The sequence below is a fragment of the Loxodonta africana genome, chromosome 4 (assembly GCF_030014295.1).
Source record: "Loxodonta africana isolate mLoxAfr1 chromosome 4, mLoxAfr1.hap2, whole genome shotgun sequence".
Taxonomy (NCBI): domain Eukaryota; kingdom Metazoa; phylum Chordata; class Mammalia; order Proboscidea; family Elephantidae; genus Loxodonta; species Loxodonta africana.
In genome coordinates, this window is record NC_087345.1 from 162930888 (window position 1) to 162955060 (window position 24173).

Here is a 24173-nt window from a genome sequence, read left to right on the forward strand (position 1 = left end):
CTTAGAACTCCTGTTACTAAAAAAAAAAAAAAAAAAATATTTTTTTTTTTTTTTTTTAGTAACAGGAGTTCTAAGAGTCCCTGGTACCATTTAAAAATGAGGTTCAGATAGATGGTGGAGCTAAACGTCTCACTCATTTATCCATCCATTCATCTAGTCAACATTTATGGAATGCCCTGTTATATGTACCAAGAACTAGTGAAAGCATTAGGAATATAGATCCCCCCCCAAAAAAAAAATTTTTTTTTTTTTTTATTACAAATCAGTGATTGTTGAACAGTGTCATATGTGCAAGTCTTCTAGAAGTACAGAGAAAATTCACTTAACCTAGTCTAATAGGGTTGAGGAAGAAGAGGAAAGGTGTCTTAGAAAAGGTTGCAGCCTTTCTGTATCTTAAAGAGTCAGAGGCCTCCAGGTGTTGGCTGCGATGGAGGAGAAGCAAGGGAGCACATGAGTGCTATTAATGTTACAGTCTCACAGAGCAAAAGCTTTGAAGTGGGAAAAAGCAGGTATGATGAGAGGAAGAGAAAGGAGGGATGGTGGTGAGGGAGAAGGAGAGTATTGCTAGGACCTTGAATGTGATATGTGGAATGCTGAGAGAGGTTGTCAAGGACCAGATTTTCATGTATCATGTTAAGGAGCTTGAACTTTATCCCTGTAGAAGGGCTTTTATACTTGGGAGGAATATGCTCAGATCCATCATTCTAATGGGTGGGTAGAAGGAAGATTGGGAGAGGGAGACAGAACAGACATAAATAGGTACGTAGACACTATTTAGGAGGTTGCCATGTTCCAAGAGATAATAACAAGGGTTTGAAGTAGTAGAGTATTACGAAGAAGAGGGGACAGAGACATTCAAGTAATATGTAAGAAGTTCCAGTGACAGGGCCTGGTGATACAGTTTTGTGTGGCAGAGAAGGTGAGGGAGGAAGAAAAGTCAGAGCGACTTTTTAGTTTCAAGAAGTACTAGGTACATCATCACCACCTGAGAGAGAGAGAGTGAGTGTGTGTGTGTGGTGAGTTATTTGAAGCATCTTTTAGAACAAAGACACTAAGTTTATAAATTCTTGGCTTATGTTGGTGGGACTTGTTAGTACCCTGTTTGTAAAAAAGTTTTCTGTCCACCAGTTGTTTGTTGGTGTGTATTAACAAAATGATAATGAGGACTCAAGATGTAATTCACTTTCCTACTGAAGCATTGGATATTTGCTTTCGTAGATACCTAATACATGTTTGGTTTTGCTTGGTGCTTGATACTAGTGCTAAGATGAGCACTTAAGTGCTTTTTTCTTTTCTGGAGAATAGAGTCATTTGGAAAAGCAAAACCTATATATGTATATATATGGAAAGAAAAAATCAATGACCAGGACTTTTGAGCAAAAGTGTACAAAAACCTGTCAGTATCAGTGTGCCAGACCAATTATGGTATAATATCGTGTAGCATCTAATAGTTGGTAGTTTGAAACAGTTTTACAGTTATCCCTGTAGAAAAAATCCCTTTATACTTTTGGTACCTCAGCTGAGTTTTATTTCCAGTTTCCCTATTTGGTGTCTGTTTTTGTCTTTGCCTATTTGTCCCTTCCCCCGCCCCCAACACATACACTCACACCTCTGTATTGTTTCTCAGGAAATAGTAACTTATTTTTCCTATGTGTGTTTTGTCCCTCTGTGTTCATCTTTACTTCTGGTTGCTGTCTTTCTCTCCACAGTTTCAAGGATTAGAAGCCTACGGTCTGTGGAAGATTGGCAATACAATTTCCCTCAAAGTGCCATGTCTTTGCTCCTTTTAGTTCCAAAGGCAGCAAGTATTCCAATCTAAATTTCTGAAAATGGAAATACGAAATAGTTAGCTTAAAATTGTTTGTGGGATTAAACTCTCTAATATCTCTTAAAATTTACTAATTACATCAGTTTTTTTCTTTTTTTTTTGGTTTCTTGGGTACTCTTAGATTGATAGGTGTTTATATAATATAATCAGCTAAGTATAATTGGTCAGGAGATAAGACTTTATTAAAAACTCTTACTTAAAAAGGAAATTATGTTACTGGGAACATGATATCAAAACAAGACAAACTGAACAAATTTGGTTTCTTTATAGAAACAATATTGTAATAGGGTGTTGAATTTAAGGGTTAAAGACATTGTCTAGGCAGAAATGAAATTTACTAAAAGTAGCTAAAGTATAAATGGGGTTGACTGAAAGGCTACAAATAGGGAGGCTCACAACTACGTGGGGAGTTGGACTTCGGAGTAAAAAGTCAGAATCTTGATACTGTGAACCCATCTTTGATGAGGATTTTGGAGTCTGTTCTGTCTATAGTCTGTTTCTCCTCACTCATCTACCTACATGTAATCTCTAATTCTACTTGCCATTTTAGCTGCATTCCCCATAGGTAATTGACAAAGTTGTCCCAGTTCTAAATTTTCAAAATAGCAAACCTGGTCTAATCATCTGGCTTCAGAAGCCATGTTCATCTAGATAAACTGTTCATACCATCAAGAGGTTAATTTCTAGGAAGGGAGGGGAGGTATGGGTTGTCTAGGAACTTTAAAATGTGTAATCTTTAGTTTCATGTTCCATAAATGTAATATTTAAACAAATATAAAAAAGCCTATAAATTGTAAAGCTTTTTGATGTACATATGCCAAGTCACATATGCTGATTCAGATTGCCAGGGTGAGATACTCCGAAGACATGTCAGATTTTTCTAAACTAATAGTTTTTAACCTTTTTTGGGTCTTCAGGAGTCTGATAAAACATAAAGAATCTATCCCCAGAATAATACACACCCCGAATATCATATAACATGCAGCATTCTGCATATACTCTCTGGGGGATCATAGAATACACTCCCATAGACTCTCAAACTGTTTGACAGTAATGACGAGGATTACCAAATTTTGGATTGCATCAGTAAGTGATAAATTTAATTATACATTTAATAAAAAATGTAGTATAAAAACATGTTTAATATGTTGGTATGTTTTCTTCTAAACTTTTTTTGTCTGTTAATGGGAAAAGAGTTATATATACAGGTTTAATCTCTGGCTCTGAATTTGGAATGACTGAAATTCTCTCTCATGTTTATGTTGTAGTTTGCTTAACCATTCCCGTATTATTGGATATTGGATATTGAAGATCAGTCAGCTATTTTATTTCATAACTAAAAGAGTGATAAAAATCTTGCCTTTTCTGTGTTTTGGAATATTTCTTTTGGCCAGAAATCTAGAATTAAAATTGTTGTGTCATAGCCTGTATTTCTAAAGTTCTGATAATACTGCCTCATTGTTTGTCAGTTTTATATAACTGTCTGATAATATATGAAAATGATACTTTTATCACACCATTGGCTACACTGAGTTTTTCATCATTTTTAATGTTTACTGTTTAGATAATCAAACTATTTTTATTTTTATTTCTCAGGTAATCAGAGTAGTATTCTTGTGAATTGTCTGTGTGTTTAAACTGTTAAATTTTCTACGTTTATTAGCTCTTTAGATAGTAATACTAATGATGGCAAGGGGTTAACGGGTTTAATCATGAGGATGATGCACCCTCCCACTGTGTGTTGAGGTCACCATGAGTTGGGAGCTGACTCCCTGGCGGCGAACAACAGCAGCGTACCAGTGTGTTTTTCACTTTGCGTTTCACCTTTGCTTGTTTAAAGAAAACACATAGTACTCATAGACACACATTTTTGAGTTGATTCTGACTCATAGTGACCCTGTGTAAGGCCAGCTGGTACAAAGCTATGTGTTCGTAGTGCAGGAGCAGTCATAGACAATAAATAAACAAATTTCCGAATAACATCTTATTTACAAAGTCAGGTACTGAGATTGTGAGGCTATAGTTTCTCTGTCCCTGATCTAGAGGATTTCCAATTTAGCTTTCTCTTGCTGCTTCTTTGTTTTTGGTTTTCGCAACGCTGTTACGTAGATGGTGGTATGTACTTTGATCAGGAAGCATATGCTGTTTGATTATCCCTCTTTTTGTGATGTTAACTGTTTACTCAATGCCTGGTCCATTATTTCTTTAGGAGTTGGAAAATGCTATTTTACCATTCCCTCCTCATTTATTAGCCAAATACTTCTATATAGAGAATCTTTTTCTGATCTTCCATTCAGTTACCCAGTGGTACTGTTCTACAAGAAAGGCAGGATGCATGCTTGATTTTCTTCATTACCAGTTTTCAAAACAGTAAGTTTACTAGGTCCTTCAGTGAAGACCAATTAGCTGATTTTAAAATACTGTTATGAACTCATGGGTTTAAACGTATTTGATGTGTTTCATTCTATGGAAATTATTCTCCTTATTGATGCTTAAATTGCCGACCTTTAGCCAGTGGCTACCTCTTCAAGTTGACCTGAGTTCTTTTACGTGTATGTTTCATCATTTGATATTTTCATGCTGTGTTTTTTTTTTTTTTTTTAGTTTTTGTGTTTTTTGGGGGGGGAGGGGTGTAACTTTTGTTGCCCTTTTTTTTTTAAATAATTGTGTTGGGAATATACACAGCAGAACATACAATAATTTAACAGTTTCTACATGTACAATTCAGTGATTACATTCTTCAAGTTGTGCACCCATTCTCACCTTCCTTTTCTGAGTTGTTCTTCTCTATTAATGTAAACTCATTGCCCTGTAAATTTCCTGTCTAATCCTTTGAGTTGCTGTTGTTAGTTAGATCCCAGATAGATAAACCTTAAAAGAGCACAGTGCTGAAGGCAGACATCTTTACTAGTTAAATCTATGGTTTTAAGAAGACTTCAGGGGATATTTTTGGTTAAGGTTTAAAGATTATCTCAGGGCAGTAGCTTTAGAGGTTCATCCAGCTTTCCAAAGCTCTAGAAATTCTGAATTCCATGAGAGTTTCTAATTCTTTTCAGCCTGTTTCCCCTTTTGATCAGGATTCTTCTATAGAATCTTTGATCAGAATGTTCAGTAATGGTAGCTGGGCACCATCCAGTTTTTCTGGTCTCGTGGCAAAACAGGCAGTTATTCATGGAGGCAATTAGCCACATGTTCCATTTCTTCCTCCTACTCTTGATTCTCTTTCTCCTGTAGTTCCAGGTGCATAGAGACCAATTGTGCCTTGGATGGCTGCTTGCAGGCTTTTAAAACCCCAGGCACTATGCGGTGAACTAGGAGGTGGAACGAAAGCATTAAGTAGGATATTAGGGCAGTTAACTAGGATGTCCCATGAAACCATGAACCTAAATCTCCAGACCAAGGAATCGAATCCCATGAGATGCTTGGTTGTACATGAGCAGACTTAGCAGCTACTCTTGTTTTCGCTTTTGTAAATACATCTATCACAGAACTTTTGCCAAATCAACTTTTTATAGGTGTACAGCTTATTGACAGCACTTAACATTAATTGGCTGTGCAACCCTATCCTTAATCCATGTAATTTTTCCATCACTGGAAATCAAAACTCAGTACTCTGTAAGCGATAACTCCCCCTTTTCCTCTTCTGTCCTCCCCTCGTAACCTCAAGAAACCTTGGTCTCTATACATTTGCCTGTTTATATAAGAAAAAAATTTATATAAGTGAGGTCATAAAATATTTGGCCTTTTCTGATGGACTTATTTCACTCAGCATGTCTTCTAGCTCCATCCATATTGTAGCATGTATCAAGACTTCATTTCTCTTACTGGCTGAGTAGTATTCCATTGTATAAAAACCAAAAACCAAACCCAGTGCCATTGAGTTGATGCCGACTCATAGCGACCCTGTAGGACAGAGTAGAACTGCCCCGTAGAGTTTCCAAGGAGCGCCTGGCAGATTCGAACTGCCAACCCTTTGGTTAGCAGCTGTAGCACTTAACCACTACGCCACCAGGGTTTCCATTCCATTATATATCTGTACCATATTTTGTTTATCCATTCAGCCATTGTCTGTTGACCTATATTTAAGTTTACGTATTCTTTCTTCTGCTATGTCAAAGTCTATTAATGAGCTAACAGAGAATTTTCTTATCTTTGATAATGTTTTTAGCATTTCTATTCAACTTTTTTTTTTTTTTTTTATCATTTCTTACTTTTTGCTGAAATTCCTGTCTGTTCATTCATGATATCTACGTTTTGCATTGGACCCTCTAACATATTAATCTTATTATTTTAAATTAAAGTAACTGTTTGATAGTTCCAACACGCGAATCTTTTCTGGGTCAGACTCTGACAAAGGAATTTTTTTTAGGGTGTACCTCCTGTATGTTTTGATTGAATGTCAGACATCTTAATGTAGAACAGGTGAGGCGAAGTAGGGTGACCAACCGTCCTGATTTGCCTTGGACTGAGGGATTTCCTAGAGCATGGACTTTTAGTTTCAAAATCAGGACAGTCCTGGGATAACCAGGATGGTTGCTCACCCTACACTGAAGCACATAGTATTTATTCCTGGAAATGGCCATACCTCTTTCAGGCAGTTAAGTGTGGGGGAGTGAGTCAATCTAGTCAGGAGTTGAGCTGGCTTTGGGTTTTGTTGTTGTGCTGGATTGGCATAACAGGCACCTAGGAAGACAGGCCTGGTAAACTACTTCTGAAGGGTCACAGCCTTGAAAACCCTATGGAACAGTTCTACTGTGTGCACATGGGGTCGCCATGAGTTGAAATCAACTCTGTGGCAACTAACAACATGTACTGTTCTTACGTTAGGGGCTAGAGTGTTTGAGGGTCTTTCATAATGTTTGTGTTTAACCTCGGCTTTCAGTTATCCCTGTTCAACTTTTGCCCCTCCTCTAGTGTTAGGGTGTTATTGTTATCTGATTGTGGGGGCGTGGAAGTTTCTCTGTAATTTTGGTCCAGCCTCAGTAGTTGGTAGGCCCTGTGTTATATCTGTGGAAGATCTTGAGAAACAGAGGTTAGTGCCCCTCCCCCAGTGCTGGAATACCTTTTATAGTGTTACAAATCTTGGGCCATGAATTTTTCTTGCCCCGCCCCTCACACAGCACTCTCTCAGTTTCTCTCTTGGGTTCAGTAATTCATTGTAGTGGCCACACAGAACTAGAAGACCTTACTCACGATTATGGCGTTTATTATAAGGGAAGTAACTGTTAAAATTCAGACTCAGGAACACGCAGGTTACAGTTCTTTCTTCAGGACAGCCTCTTCCCAACCTTGCTCATACTCACAGGCATGCCACTTCCTGGCCCTAGGCCTCTCCCCAGAGGCACTCAGCTTTCTCTCTGTGTGGTCTCGGCTGGGAATCCTACCAGGCAGTCTCTTGTTGCCAGCACTCTCCTGCTACCACTTCACTGTCTTAAGGGTTTCAGCTTGCCCTCTCTCTCTCTTTCTCTGTCTTTATTTTGATCTTCTGCTTCTAGGAGCTTCTCAGCTCAGGGATCTCGGGTCCAAAGGACATACTTTCTACTCCTGGCTGTTCTTCCTTGGTAATGCTGGGATTCTCCACTCTGCTCTGGCATCGGCTCTCTTTTAAGGCAAAACTGACCAATCCTCTTGCTAGGCCACAGCCACCCTATTACACAGTCCCACCCAATCACCTGAGTAGGAGCCACAGACCATGGCTAGAAAGGCCACACAAATGTAATCAATCATACTACATGCCCCTTCCTCAAGACTGAAAGATTTTTTTCCTTGTCCTTCCCCAAACCACAGTGGAATTTTAGCTATGCCTTGGATGTGTTTTTTTTTTTTTTTTTTTGGATGTGACAGGGTTTGCTGGCAATTCCTCAGAGTCTCAAGGCCTTTGAGAGAAAGGTCTTGGCATGTCTTTACCTCAGTGGTACATGATCCCCTCCTTCATGCCTGCACCATCAAGGGAAATTCTTTCTGGTTTGTCTCCACGCCTTCAATTTTCCCCATGAACCCCTTGTGAAAATCCACAGAAAAGAACTCCTGAGTAAAGGTTCCCAGTGGTTCTATATTATCACAGTAACCCACAACCAGACTTTAGCAATTAGTTAAAAATTTAGCTCATTTCTTTAATTGGGATAGTCACTCCTTGGTGGAGGAGAGTGTGTCTCCCCTTGAGTTCAGTTACTTTAGAATGTTTTCCTGATTTTTGCTATGTAAAATGTTATTGTTTCAATCTGCTTTGTCTTTTTTTTTTTTTAATTTACTTGATCATTTGTGGGCTAAAAGATGTATGTTAAGTTCTTCCATTATAATTTTTTTTATCCTTTCTTCTTTTAATTTGAACGTAGGTGTTCCTGTTCTGTGTATACGGGTTGGTTTTGTTGTAACTTGGGCTTGTGCTTTTTTGAAGGTATAAAATTATTTTTGTAATTTAATTCAGTTGGAGAGTCCCTGTTTTTCAACAAGGGAGCTGGAATCATTTACTCAACCAGATATTAAGCTTTTTAGAACCCAACTATACGCTTGTAAAATATTGCAAAATGGTGTTACCGGGTACCTCAGTGCAGAGTGCAATAAAATCTCTTAAGAATGCATGTAGTCCCATTGAAGTTGGCTTGGTTATACTATTTTGAAGTTGGTTTCTGCTTAGGAAGTTATCACCTGATTGTGTGCAGTCTAATAATTCATTTTTGTATATCCAACTTGCAGTCAACTGGTAATTTTTTTGTAGTGGTGAAAATATACGCAAGAAAACATTTGCTATTTTAAAATTTTCTAATGTGTAATTCAGTGATATTGCTTACATTCTTCATGTTGTGCAACTGATAAAATTATCAGCTGATAATTTTATTCATTTTACACTGATACTCATGGATGCCATTTATATAACTCGGTCTTTTATCACATGAACAGCCATAGTTTTGAGTTATTAAAAGGTGGCACTGTCTATCAGCTATTTTCAGCTGGAAAATGAACCAGATCTCAATCGAAGCTGCTGGGAGTGTTCATTGATCTGTACCTCTCAGGGCACTCCTGACCTGTGTATTAGCTAAAATGTCTTCCTTTCTGGCCCAGCATGTCAGGTTGGCAGAGCTGAATGACAGCCCTTGTGGAATTCCTTGGGAATTTTTTGTAGATAGAGTGGCCTAAATCTTCCTTACTCATAAAGGGGTGCCCTTTGTTTCTTAGGGGCCAACTTCCTATATCAAATGCCCTTATATTCGCTTATTCCAACAGAGAGGGAAGATAAACCTCTTTTTGACACCCTTGTTACAGGGATCAGTTCAGTATCGATGAGGAAGTTTTAAAGAATGAGATATGGTAGATCATGTATTGGCTTCCGGCCTCAGTGCCTGTGAACATTCTCCTTTTTTGAGTCTAAGTAAGACAGTGCCATCGTGAATTGTTACTAGTACTGTGACCTGTATGTTTGTTGTTTATGTTTTCATGTTTATATTGTTTGCAAAAATTAGATTATTGTCAGAGAAAAGGAATTCATTGAAGCAAAGGAGGTTAAATAGTAAATCTGATCTTGACTTCTGAAGATAATTGTAAAATTCAGATTCATATTAAGCACTTGTATAGTTTTTATTTATTTATTTTTTGTTTCTCTACTGTAAGACTTGCTACATTTGTGATGAACAAGGAAGAGAAAGCAAAGCGGCTACTGGTGCTTGCATGACATGTAACAAACATGGATGTCGACAGGCTTTCCATGTAACATGGTAAGTACATTCCAGCATTATACAGAACTGAAATTGGAAAATACCTTACATAAAAGCATAAGATAAAGACTTAATTAGATACTCAAATATTATTTACAGTAAATTTTATTGGGAAAATTTTTATGTTCAGATTTACTTATTTGTAATAAAAACGGTTCTAATAATTGAGTGTTTATTTACCAGAGTGAATTTGCAATCTGTGTGCCCTAGTTCTAATTTCTTATTCTCTCTAAGCTTCAGTTTCATATCATGTGAAATACCGACATGGGTTACCTACCCTTTGTTTTGTTATTAGGATTAAATGAGCTGATGTGGGTAAACTTAGTGTATTGTAATTCTTTTTTTGGGTATGGGATATATACTATGTACTTTTGAAATGTTAAAAGTGAAAGGTCAAGCTCATAAGATGATGATTTTAAACTTTAGTGCTTTTTTTCTTTCAATATCAATATCATAACATTAGATTTCAGTTCTGTTTCTTCCAGTGTTTTTCACTGAAAAGCACAGCTTAAACATTTATCTTGCCTACTGTATTCTGACTTGAAGCATTTAGAGTTGGAAAATCAGTCCTGGGTGAATGAATTTTTCCTTTCACCGCTATGTAATCTGCATCCATAAGCTAAATATCATCATGTTGTATTATCTCTTTAGAGTCATGGCCTTTCTATCTTACCTGCGATATAGATTGCAAAAGTAAAATTGTTAATTGTGGCGGGGGGAAGAATTTACCTTAAGCCATTGCCCGCCCAGTCAATTCTGACTCATAGTGACCCTGTAGGACAGAGTAGAACCTGGCCCATAGGGTTTCCAAGGCTGTAATCATTTTGGAAGCAGATCGCCACATCTTTCTTCTGCAGAGGGCTGGTGGATTTGAATTGCTGACCTTTTGGTTGGCAGCTGAGTGCTTAACCACTGCGCCAGCAGGGCTCCTCATCTAAAAGAAACTTAAGTCTTTTGGTGGCACAAAAGCATAGTAATTATTTATCCTTGATAAAAAAGGTTAAAGAGCTCTTTTAAACCATAAATATAACTTTAAAAAGTAACAGGTTGTAGGTTGGGGTGAAATGTATTTGATTATAGCTTTTTATATTTCCTTTATGTCCTAGGAGATAAATTTTATTACGTATCTGACATGCTTGGGAGTAAATTTTATTTGTTTATATATACTGGGTTTTGAATTTTTATTGATATACTGGGCTTTTATTTTCAGTGCTCAGTTTGCTGGACTACTTTGTGAAGAAGAAGGTAATGGTGCAGATAACGTCCAGTACTGTGGCTATTGTAAATACCATTTTAGTAAACTGGTAAGAATTTGTCTTGAATTTAACATGAAAATAATAATAATTAATTTTGACAGTAGAGTGACCTTATTTTATAAAAATGGCAAAGTAGCAGTTCCTTTTCCCTTGATATATGCTTGAGATTAAGTTTGCTTAGTGAGCTCTTTATTAGAAATTAAAGGATCTAGTAACTTAAAAAGATGTTTTTTTCTTGGGTTCATTTGTAAACATGAATATTCTAATTTAAAATACATACTTAACAGTTTACAGTAAATAGTGTATATTGGGAAACCCTGGTGGCGTAGTGGCCAAGTGCTACGGCTGCTACTCAAGAGATCAACAGTTCGAATCCGCCAGGCGCTCCTTGGAAACTCTATGGGGCAGTTCTACTCCGTCCTATAGGGTCGCTATGAGTCGGAATCAACTCGAAGGCAGTGGGTTTTTGGGGGTGTGTATGGGTATACTTTTACTGAAAGAAAATGGATTTGGAAGAATTCTTTATACTTTAACGTATTTTCAGTTAATTTGATTTTTGACATCTGATTATACATTTTGTGATTGTTACTTGTTTATCTTAATTTTTTGCTTCATTATTATACATTTATTCTCGTTTTTATTTACTGTGAAATAGTGAAACAAGGGTGTTTTGTAACTTGGTTAAAGACATTGAGAAAAACATTTAAAAATTAACTTTGGGAATTTTTTTTTTCAATTTGGTCAATCATTGCAGTCATACAGTACCATGAATGATTGAGTTAGTAACATTTGATTGACTGTTACATATTTGTGTCCCTGTTACTTTGAAGGAAGAATATTTTGATGTCCCAAGTGTCCGTTTCTCGGTCTTTAACCTTACGGTTTAAGACGTGTTTTTTTTTTTTTTGAAGGTCTTATTTTTTTTTTAATTGTTACCTTTTTCTTATAAATGGGCCTGCCCGCCTGTCTCCCTCCCTCCCTCCTTTCCTCTCTCCCCCCTTTTTTTTTTGAGTAAATAATATCATTAGAGGCCCTTTTCTCATGAAATGAGCAGCTCATGCCGCCAACGTTCTGGTTCCTGCCTATGAAATACTTAAGAGTATGTGTTTTTGCTGAAGGCCTTGACTTACTTTAATGACTGACAAAGAATATGGAAGTGTTTTCAGAGAAGCTTTGAGATTTTAAAACTGAACATTTTGCTGCTTGGATGTTAAGAGCACACCGGAATGTTCATTTTATATATGAGAAGTAATGTAGATAAAATAGAGAATTATAAAAAGGATTTGCAAGTTTGTGCAGATAGAGCTTTCTCATTGCTAGTTATTGATGTGCTGTTCCCATTTGCTGGTTTGGGCAAAAAAATCTGATAATAGTATTGTATTAAATTCTACATTTGCATGGTAATTTGAGCATCTTTTATAGTAATTTTTGTCTAGTTTAAATCAGTTAGGTAGGTACCACCAAATTTTAAGCACTCCAAGTACTCTCATCTTCATACTTTTATTATTCAGTAATGTACGGATTTTAAACACAAACGTGTAATGCTTTTAGTATGCTTTGTAAAATGCATGGGTCTATTACTGACACTTCCTTTAATTTTTTTCTTAATAAACTACATAGAGACCAGTTTTTAGAAACCTGTGTGCGTTTAATACTAAAAGTAAAAGATTAAAGGCTTCTTGCTTTTCTTAGTGGCATGAAGTAACTCTTCAAATATTTTTCTGTTCTTCTAGTCTTGGCATCCTTCTTCATGATGGCATTCTCTTTTGGTTGAAACTTACTATTATCTTTTTTAATTTAAAGCAGACGTTGAAACTATATAGTTGATTACTTGAAAATAGAACATCTATTTTCACAAATGTACAAAAATGTGGCATTAATGTTAAATTTAGGCTTAGATTTTCCTTTATAATTGAATGCCTTAGATAAAAATATTTGAATGTTATCTAAACTAGATTATATAGATTGAAATAGTGAGACTTTTTTCCTTTAGTAAACATTTTTTAAATACTTCACACTTAAATTGGTTTAAGCCTAACAAAAAGATTCTTCAAAAAAATTTTATATACATATACACATATGTATATATATTTTCTTTTTTAGAAAAAGAGCAAACGGGGATCTAATAGGTCATATGATCAAAGTTTAAGTGATTCTTCCTCTCACTCTCAGGATAAACATCATGAGAAAGAGAAAAAAGTAAGTGGATTTGTTGTTGGTGAATATGTAGCTCATCTACTTAATAGATTTTTTTTTTCTTTTTTTAGTGAAAATTTAGTTCTTGGTAGGTGAACGGAGACATTGAAATATAGAAAAAATTTACCTTTATATATATCATAAGAGTAATAAGTCAAGGAGTAGGTTTTTAAAAATGCCATATTTGTGAATATGGTTCTGTCCATGTCAACTGAAAATTTGAAATACAGTTGGCTTGAAAGCATGAGAGAGATTTCTTGCATGTGTTACTATGGTCATCTTGGGAAATTTTAGGCGACTTTAGCAATAATAGTTTGTTGCTATATATCGTTAACCAGTTATTTCACATGTAAGTAAATATCAGTTTTTTTCCTTTATAATAGAACAGCTTTGAAGTTCTATTTATTCTTCATGGTTTTTTTCAGTGGTGCCAATGGTTAATTATTTTTATCTAATGGGAAAATGTTATTAGACCATTTGTTGAGAATATTTTGTCTTTTAATTAAAACATTAAAAGCTTGCCTATATACTAATCTGTCTTCTTCTGACTTAACCTGTTTTCTGCTTACATTTTTACTTACTTTAAGGAATATGATTAATTTTTAGTAAGCTAAAAATAAGTACTATTGACTCATTCATAGCTTATCATTCTTTAACAACGTATTGCCAGTGTAGGAGAAAGGATACTACTGTGAAGTGTTTTTGAAGAAGCGAGAATACAAAGAATATCTTCAAGTAAAGAAGAATGTTAAAACAGTTGTTATAAACTAGTTTGGAAAATATTTCTGCATATTGGATTAAAAAAAGAGATCACCTAACATTTTTACTTTTGTGAATACTTGGGATTTGAAGTACAGTTTTTTTTTTTTTGCTGAAGTACAGTTATTCTAAGATACTTTCATTTTTAATGCATGTTTGTGCCTTTTTGTCAAGGTAAACATTTTAGAAACTTAGTTTTGAGATTAAATGTCTGATTATGAGTAAAATAATAATTATAACTGTTCCACTTTAGGGCTCTTGTTAGGTTAATTTTATTTTTAACAGATCTTAGGCAGCAAGTATACATATTTGTCTTGATTTCTTTAATGAAGTGGTTCTGTGATAAAGCACCAATAGTAGAGTTATGTCTTGCTGTCTATTCTGTTTGTATTTATGGATGGAAAAATGGCAGATTAGCAAAAAGCACCGTGAGATTTAAACTTTTTAAACCATGAAGTAGAGATTCTTAGGACTCATAAATTGTAAAGAGGGAAGTCTAACCATTGATATTCTTCTGTTCTGCCATTTCATGAGCTTTATCTTTTTTAAAGAGGTGTGCACTGAATGATGATATTTATTTTTGATAACTTCTCTGGCATGTTATTTGAAGGCAAATTATTAAATGTAAGTACAGTTAGATAAATATAGTGCTTATGACTCTATGAATAAAAACATATTTTTTGCCTTAGAAATGAATTAGGTTTTGTATTTTAAGAGTTTTTCTGGTTGTTGAATACTAAATTTAAAAATATTTACTTTGTCAAACTTGTTTAGCTTCAAATTTTAGAAGTTGATATTTTCATTAAGGTGGAAATAGTATTTAAATTTTACTTTTAGCATACATAAGTTTAGTAACTTTTTTTTTGTTGTCAAGCTTTAAATCCACTTGTGCATTTTATTTTTTAATAACTGAGATTTACTGATTATAAAGGATGTGAGGTAAACATCTATAAATTTATTATTTTGTTAGACTTGTTTGGTTGCTTTGGGAAGGGATGTTCTTATTATGGTATGATATTCAGTGATAATATAGCTGAAAAGAGTGGATGTTATAAGCCATCTTTCTCTTTTCTGCCTTTTTATTTCTCTTAAGATTTTAGCGTCCATAACTGTTGTCTTGAAAAATATGCTTAGCATGCTTATAAAATGTTGCATTTAAAGGAAGCATTCATAATCATGCAGACTTTAGTATTTTAAAATACTGTATATTATGAGCTGAATTTTGGTGATATTATTCATAAGAGATAGTTTAAACCACTCTTCTTTCTAAATTATCTGCCTTCGTTCTTTTTTATATATTTTTCACAAGTTAAAAAATATCATTTATTAAATTACAAATAAGTAATGCTTATATAAAGCATATTAAAGGCTAAAAACTGTGATGTCTAAATTATGTATTTAAAAATGAAATATACAATGTATAAGTTACCATTTTTTATACAACTGTAAAAAAAATTAAAAATATATAGTCTTTGCTTTTCACAGAATTTCTTTTTGTCCAAGGTGTGTTAACACTGGTTAAATGTTAAATGGGGCAGTTTTTCCAGAAAAATGAAAATTTGGGACCTATTCTAAGGAGGAATGACAGTATATATTTGAAATAAATTATAGCTATGTGTATGAATGTTTAATCCAGTCACTAAATGGTTTGGATTTTGTGAATTCTTGTTTAAGAAGAATTTCTTTTAAGTCTGTTAAATGTTGATTAATGTTCATTCTAAAGTAGAATTTTCTTGAAGTCACAAGTGTCGTGTAGAATTACTTATTTGACTGTAGTTTTTTTTGAAATAACTGGGGATTAATTTATTGTGGTGGTTAATAAGGCAGTCATCTCTGTCTTTAAGAGTCTCTATTCATTTTTTTCTAATTCTTTTCATACCTGTTAAGTTTTGAAAGCACAAGCTTTTCTACCCCACTACTATTTGAAGGCATCTATTTATTTATTTATTTTTAAAGAACCCTCTAAGGATTGTGAAGCTGTCTTTTCATAGAATGGTTGAATAACTTCTCCAAGGTTAATAGCTTACAGTAACTGCTAGTGAATTACATAAAAATAGAGTCATTTTGACTTTTAAGTCTCTAGTGTTCTTATGCTTAAGGAGCCCTGGTGGTGCAGTGGCTGAGCATTCAACTGCTAACCAAAAGGCCAGCAGTTCAAACCTACCAGTCCTTCTGCGGGAGAAAGATGTGGCAGCCTGCCTCCTTAAAGGTTACAGCCTTGTAATCCCTATGAGGGCAGCTCTACTCTATCCTACAGGGTCACTCTAAGTTGGAATCGACTTGAGTACAACAGATTTGGTTTGGCTTTTTGATTCTTACGTTTACACATTCACTGCCACTCAGTGAGGTGTGTGGAAAGGTTAGGAAGTGAAGAAGCACATCAGACATAGCAACATGTGGGTGTATTGGGAGGCTCCTAGCTTCAGAAAGATTTTTTTTCTAAAGGCTAAATTGTAGGTCATTATTTGGAAAATAACAGACCCTCAATAAGACCCTTAACGAGATATATTGACACAATGACTACAACAGTGTGCTCAAACATACCTACTATTGTGAGGATGGCACAACACCAGGCAATGTTTAGTTCTGTTATATGTAGGGTTAGTATAAATTGGAGCCCACTCAGTGGAACATAACAACAACAACAACAACAACGGATATTTATTCTATTGGGATAATCTTGTACCAATTCATTTGAACCTCAGACCCTTCCCTTTCCTACTCATCAATGCTAACTAATCCATAATGGACCAGAAACACAGTATTAAGATTTATTACAACCAGGTCACCTTTGGTGACAGTGTATTACAGGTAGTCCTCCACTTAAGATGGGCTTCTGTTCTGATGACTCACTTATAAGTTCTGATGTAAGTTGAATACCTGTGTTTTTTTTTCTTTTGGTGCTCTTTTAAGTTTTCATTATTATTGCCTTTTATTATCAGTATCTTTATAAATCCAATTTTTCTCTTTGGGGGTTGGAAACTTTATATATAAACTTTGATATATTTTGGAAACCCTGGTGGTGTAGTGGTTAAGTGCTACAGCTGCTAACCAAGGGTTGGCAGTTCGAATCTGCCAGGCGCTCCTTGGCAACTCTGCGGGGCACTTCTACTTTGTCCTGTAGGGTCACTATGAGTCGGAATCGACTTGACGACACTGGCTTTTGATATATTTTAATACATACATAAATAAAAAAATACACAAATCAAAAAATTTACTCTGACTATGAAGAAGAATTAGATGACATTGGCATTTTGTCAGTTGTGGAAATAACTCCACTTGTGGAAGGTTCTGGATCATTGAATCATCCCTGGGAATGGGGATGGAGTTTCTAGTCAGAAAATTAGTAAGAGTTGTTGGTATGATCCTTTTCTTTTTTTCTTCATATATTTTGTGGTAACTTCTTACTGCTTCTCAGATGTGCCTGTCAGCTTTAGCAAAGTGATCGTGATCAGCATTTGGGTCCGCGTTTTCAAGCAACTGAAGCCCCTGATTTAGTTTAAAAAAACTCCAGTTAAACTTTTCACTGTAAAATTTTTTGACTTCTGTCCTTCCTTTTCCTCATTATTTCTTTCTTCTTCAGCATTTCTTTCCTATTCAAAAGCCATCGAGTCCTGATCTGTCAATTCCCCTGCATGATCTATGAGCTTTTCCACGTCAGCAAGATCAAGTTCTAATGTCAGCGCTGTTGCCATATGGACAGTTTTTCCACTGACCTCTTCCATCATCTTATCCTGAACAAATGCTTGAAGCGTGCCCACATAACTTAGCAATTTTTTCCATATCACCTGCATGCATTTTCCTGTAACTTCCTCCAAGGAAGATGCAATTTTTCAGGTACACCGATGGTTGAAGTGCAGTTTGTCATAACTCAAATACATTGTAAGTCAGTAACACACTCTGTTCCAAGTAGGTATGCCAGAAATCTATCTGTCCCCTACTACAGTGAGATAGGGATTTACCCTCACCCTTACTTGCCTTTGGCACCTTGGTGGCACAGTGGTTAAGAGCTCAGTTGCTAATCGAAAGATCAGCAGTTGAATCCACCAGCTGCTGCTTGGAAGAAACCCTATGAGATATCTCTACTCTGTCTTATAGGGGTTGCTATGAGTTGGAATCGACTTGACGGCAGTGGGGTGGTTTTTGGTTACTTTAAGGAGCCCTGGGGTGCAGTGGTTAAGCACTTGGCTGCTAACCAAAAGGCCAGCAGCTGTTCAAACCCACCACCTTCTCCATGGAAGAAAGCTATGCTTTTCTGCTTTTGTAAAGATTGCACATATGAAATGCAGCGGTACAGTTCTTCACTGTCCTTTAAGATCACTATAAGTTGGAACTGACTCAATGGCAGTGGGTTTTTTTTTTTTTTTTTTTTTTTTGGATACTTGTGCTTGGTTTTTAATAGCTTACAACAGATACAGTAGCTATTGCCAGTGTAGACACTGTTAGGGTAGGGTGTGGGTTTTTTGGAGACAGACTTTTTGGCTTGCATTTTGTGACCCCAGGGATTGACTGGACTTCCCTTTTGTTTAGGTCTACTCATTTTTTTCAATTGGATTGGACTACATTTTTCTGTGGAATGCGTAGGAATAAAACATTCAATCAAAGATTTGTCATTGCTTTCCTTTTGGAAATCTTTGTCTGAAGTTGAAGCTTTAAGCTTCTACATGTGCAAAGATTTAAGAGAGGATAGGGTTTTTAGGAGCAGCAGTTTAGAGTGGCTTTTGTGTGTTTGGTGGGGCTGAAGAGTGACATAAGATGAGACTATTTAATTAAGAAGCGGCCAGTTCATAAAGGGTCTTGTAAGCAATTCCAGTTTCTTACTTCGTTCTAGGGCAGTGGGTAGCCAGAAAGATTTTTTTTTTTAAACTTTTGATTTTCTGATAATTTCAGACTTTAAGAAAGAATGGTAAATATAGGAATAAATCCTCTACACCGTTCACCCGAATTCTGAAAATACTAACATTTTACCACATGAGCTTTATCATGCCCCTCTTACTCTCTTCTTCCCTGTCTGTCCGTCCGTCTGTCCATCCATCCAGATTATTTTTCAGAACATGAGAGTGAATTGCAAACATAACGCCCCTTTAGCCTAAATAGTTTAAAACCTTTGTGCGTAGTTTTATTTATTTACTTATTTTTTGCCCTTTTTTTTTGTACTTTAAGTGAAAGTTGATGGTTCTAGTTAGTTTCTCGTACAAAAATTATACACACGTTGTTATGTGACCCTAGTTTCTCTCGCTAGAATGTGACAGCACACTCCTCCTTTCCACCCGGGTTTCCCATTTCCATTTAACCAGCTCCTGTCCCTTTCTACCTTCCCATCTCGGCTTCGGACAGGAACTGCCCATTTAGTCTCACATATCTACTTGAGCTAAGAAGCACACTCTGCACGAGTATCGTTTTATGTCTTATAGTCCAGTCTATTCTTTGTCTGAAGAGTTGGCTTCAGGAATGGCTTTAATTCTGGGCTAACAGAAAGTCCAGGTGCCATGTCTCCAGGGTCCTTCCAGTCTCAGTCAGACTACTAAGTCTGGTCTTTTTACTAGAATTTGAGTTCTGCTCCCCAATATTCTTCTATTCCATCAGGGACTCTCTGTTGTGTTCCCTGTCAGGGCGGTCATTGGTGGTAGCCGGGCACGCTCTTGTTCTCCCGGTCTCTGGATGATGGTGTCTCTGGTTTATATGGCCTTTTCTGTCTCTCTGGCTCATATTTTTCCCTGTGTCTTTGGTGTTCTTAATATTCCTTTGCTCCAGATGGGTTGGGACCAAATGATACATCTAAGATGGCCACTTGCTGGTATTTGAGACCCCAAACGCTGCTCACCAAAGTGGGATGAAGAACATTTTCTTAATAAACTTTGTTATACCAATTGACGGAGATGTCCCCTGAAACCATGGTCCTCAGATCCTGGCCCCTGGTTCTCTGTCCCTCAAAGTGTTTGTGTATTTAGGAAACTTGTTAGCTTTTGGTTTGGTCCACTTGTGCTGACTTTGCCTGAATTATGTGTTGTCCTTCCCTTCACCTAAGATAATTCTTGTCTACTATGTAGTTAGTGAATACGGCTCTCCCTCCCTCCCCATCCTTGTAACCATCAAAGACAGTTTTCTCCTGTGTTTAAACTTTCTCTTGAGTTCTTATGGTAGTGGTCTCACATTTGTCCTTTTGTGACTGACTAATTTCACTCAGCATAATGCCTCCCAGATTCATCCATGTTATGAGATGTTTTGTGGATTCATCATTCTTCATTGTTGCATAGTATTCCACTATGTGAATATACCATAATTTGTTTATCCATTCATCTGTCTTTTTTGCTACTGTGAATGGTGCTGCCACAAACATGGGTGTGCACATATCTATTTATGTGAGGGTTCTTATTTCTCTAGGATGTATTCCAAGGAGTGGGATTGTTGCATCGTGATCATGAGCATTTCCTCATGTGTCTGTTAGCTACCTGAACGTCTTCTCTGGTGAAGTACCTGTTCATATCCTTAGCCCATTTTCTTAATTGGGTTATTTGTCTCTTTGTTGTTGAGGTTTTGCAGTATTTGTAGATTGTATAGATTAGACTCAGATTGGATTTGTCATAGCCAAATTTTTTTCCCCGGTCTGTAGGTTGTCTTTTTACTTTTTTGGTAAAGTGTTTTGATGAGCATGGTGTTTGATTTTTAGGATCTCTCAGTTACCAAGTTTCTCTTCTGGCATTTGTGCATTGTTAGTTATGGTTTGTATTCTGTTTATACCATGTATTAGGGCTCCTAGCATAGTCCCTATTCTTTCTTCCATGATCTTTATCGTTTTAGATTTTCTGTTTGGGTCTTTGATCCGTTTTGATTTAGTTTTTGTGCATGGTGCGAGGGACAGGTCTTGTTTCATTTTTTTGCAGATGGATATTCAGTTATGCCAGCACCATTTGTTAAGGAGACCATCTTTTCCCCATTTAACTGACTTTGGGACTTTGTCAAATATCAGCTGCTCGTATGTGGATGGATTTACGTCTGGATTCTCAATTCTGTTCCATTGGTCTGTGTATCTGTTGTAACAGTACCAGGCTGTTTTGACTACTGTGGAGGTATGTTATAAAATCAGGTAGTGTGAGGCCTCCCACTTTGCTCTGTTTCACTAATGCTTTACTTATCTGGAGCCTCTTCCCTTTCCATATAAAGTTGGTGATTTGTTTCTCCAGCTCAGTAAAAAATGTTGTTGGAATTTGGATCAAGGTTGCCTTGTATCTATAGATCACTTTGGGTAGAATTGACATTTTCACAACGTTGACTCTTCCTATCTGTGAGCAAGGTATGTTTTTCCACATATGCAGGTCTCTTTTGGTTTCTTGCAGCAGTGTCTTGTAGTTTACTATGTATAGGTCTTTTACATCTCCGGTTAGAGTTATTCCTAAGTATTTTATCTTCTTGGGGGCTATCGTAAATGGTATTGATTGGGTGATTTCCTCTTTGCGGTTCTCTGTGTTGGTGTAGGGGAATCCAACTGATTTTTGTATGTTTATCTTGTATCCTAATACTTTGCTGAAATCTTCTATTAGTTCCAGTAGTTTTCTTGTGGATTCTTGTGGATTTTCTGTGTATAAGATCATATCCTCTGCAAATAGACATACTTTTACTGCTTCCTTACCAATTCGGATGCCTTTTATTTCTTTTTCTAGCCTAATTGTTCTGGCTAGGAACTCCAGCACAATGTTGAATAAGAGTGGTGATAAAGGGAACACAACAGAGAACCCCTGAGGGAGCAGGAGAGCAGTGGGATGTAGACCCCAAATTCTCGTAAAAAGACCAGATTTAATGGTCAGACTGGGACTAGAAGGACCCCAGAGAGCATTGTCCCCAGACCTTCTGTTAGCCCAAGACAGGAACCATTCCCAAAGGCAACTCTTCAGACAGGGATTGGACTGGAATATGGGATGGACAGTGATACTGGTGAAGAACGAGCTTCTTGGGTCAAGTAGACACATGAGACTATGTGGGCATCTTCTGTATGGAGGGGAGATGAGAGGGCAGAGGGGGCCAGTAGCTACCTGAATGGACACGGGGAGAGAAAGTAGAGGGAAGAACTGTGCTATCTCATTAGAGGGAGAGCAATTAGGAGTGTACAGCAAGGTGTATGTAAATTTTTGTATGAGAGACTGGCTGATTTGTAAACTTTCACTTAAAGCACAATAAAAATTAATTAAAACAAACACAAAAGTGATAGAGGTCATTCTTGTCTGGTTCCCATTCTCAAGGGGAATATTTCAGATTCTCTCCATTTGGAGTGATGTTGGCTGTTGGCTTTGTATAAATGCCCTTTATTGAGGAATTTCCCTTCTGTTCGTATTTTGCTGAGGGTTTTTTTTTTATCACGAAAGGGTGTTGGACTTTGTCAAATGCCTTTTTTGCATCAATTGCTAAGATCATGTGGTTCTTCTCTTTTGTTTTATTTATGTGATGAATTACATTGATGGATTTTCTCATGTTGAGCTGTCTCTGCATACATGGTATGAATCCAACTTGGTCACGGTGAAATTTTTTTAATATGTTGTTGAATTCTATTGCTTAGATTTTGTTGAGGATTTTTACGTCTAGGTTCATGAGGAATATTGATCTGTAATTTTCTTTTTTTGTGGTGTCTTCACATGGTTTTGGTATCAGGGTTATGTAGGCTTTATAGAATGAGTTTGGAAGTATTCCTTCCTTTTTTATGCTCTGAAATACCTTTAGTAGTAGCGGTGTTAACTCTTCTGTGAAAGTTTGGTAGAATTTTCCTGTGAAACCATCAGGGCAAGGTTTTTTGTTGTTGTTGGGCATTTTTAAATTACCCTTTCAATCTCTTATAGGTTTATATAGTTTTTCTACCTGTGTTTTAGTTTAGGTAGGTAGTGTGTTTCAAGAGATTTGTCTATTTCCTCTGGGTTTTCAAATTTGTTAGCGTACAATTTTCATGTTACTCTCTTATGATTCTTTTAATTTCAGTTGGGTCTGTTGTGGTATCACCCATTTCATTTCTTATTCGAGTTATTTGCTTCCTCTCCTGTTTTTCTTTTCTCAGTTTGGCCAGTGGTTTATCAGTTTTATGGATCTTTTCAGAGAACCAGCTTTCGGTCTTGTTAACTCTTTGAATTGTTTTTCTGTTCTCTAATTCATTTAATTCTGCTCTAATTTTTATTCTTTTTTTTCTTCTGGTGCCGGGGGCTTTTTTTTGCTGTTCTCTTTCTACTTGCTCGAGTTGTAAGGTTAATGTTTTCAATTTGGCCCTTCTTTTTGGATGTGTGCATTTGTTGCTAGAAGTTGACCTCTGAGCATTGCTTTTGCTGTATTCCAAAGGTTCTGGTAGGGTGTGTTTTCATTCTCATTTGATTCCATGAATTTCTTTATTCTGATCTTAATTTCTTCTATAACCCAGTAGTTTTTGAGAAACTTGTTATTCAGTTTCTAAGTGTTTTATTTTTTTCCTTGCTTTTTTTTCCTAGCTTTATGGTCAGAAAAGATGCTTTGTAGTATTTCAATGTTTTGGATTCTGTTAAGGCTTGCTTTAGGCCCTGATATGTGATCTATCATGGAGAATGTTCCGTGCGGATTGGAAAAGAAAGTACACTTGCTTGCTTTTGGGTGGAATGTTCTGTATATGTCTGTGAGGTCATGTTGATTGATTGTGGCATTTAGATCTTTGGAGTCTTCACTGAGCTTCTTTGTGGATGTTCTGTCCCTCGTTGAAAGTGATATGTTGAAGTGTCCTAGTATTGTTGTGGAACTATCTCTCTGTCTTTTCAGTGCTGTTAGAGTTTGGTTTATGTATTTTGGATCCCCGTTGTTGGGTGCTCAAATATTTATTGTGTTTATGTCCTCCTGGTGTACTGATACTTTAATCATTAAATGGTACCCTTTCTAATCCTTGTGGTGGACTTTAAAGTCTGTTTTGTCAGAGATTAATATTGCCAAGCCTGCTCTTTTTTAATAATTTTTATTGTGCTTTAAGTGAAAGTTTACAAATCAAGTCAGTCTCTCACACAAAAACCCATATACACCTTGCTACACACTCCCAAAATTTAATAGACAGCCCGCTGTCTCCCTCCGCTCTCTATTTTCATGTCCATTTCACCAGCTTCTAACCCTCTCATCTCCCCTCCAGGCAGGAGGTGCCAACAGAGACTCAAGTGTCCACCTGATCCAAGAAGTTCACTCTTCACCATCATCCCTTTCCAACCCATTGTCCAGTCCAATCCATGTCTGGAGAGTTGGCTTCAGGAATGGTTCCTGTCCTGGGCCAACAGAGGTCTGGAGGCCATGAGCACCGGGGTCCTTCCAGTCTAAGTCAGACCATTAAGTCTGGTCTTATGAGAATTTGGGGTCTGCATCCCACTGCTCTCCTGGTCCCTTAGGGGCTCTCTGTTGTGTTCCCTGTCAGGGCAGTCATCGGTTGTAGGCGGGCAC

At 36.6% G+C, this 24173-nt stretch overlaps 1 protein-coding gene across 18 annotated transcripts in view; it reads left to right on the top strand.

Annotated features, from left to right (window-relative positions):
* Window positions 1-24173, top strand: part of MLLT10 (MLLT10 histone lysine methyltransferase DOT1L cofactor) — a 308932-nt gene that overhangs the window by 148939 nt on the left and 135820 nt on the right. For 17 of the 18 annotated variants that reach the window (XM_023548872.2, XM_064284905.1, XM_003410556.4 and 14 more), the window contains 3 exons: window positions 9437-9540; window positions 10751-10844; window positions 12900-12995. In XM_023548872.2, the coding sequence (XP_023404640.1) occupies window positions 9437-9540; window positions 10751-10844; window positions 12900-12995 (294 nt within the window). The remainder of the gene's footprint in view (window positions 1-9436; window positions 9541-10750; window positions 10845-12899; window positions 12996-24173) is intronic. The other variant, XM_010590689.3, reaches the window with a different exon arrangement.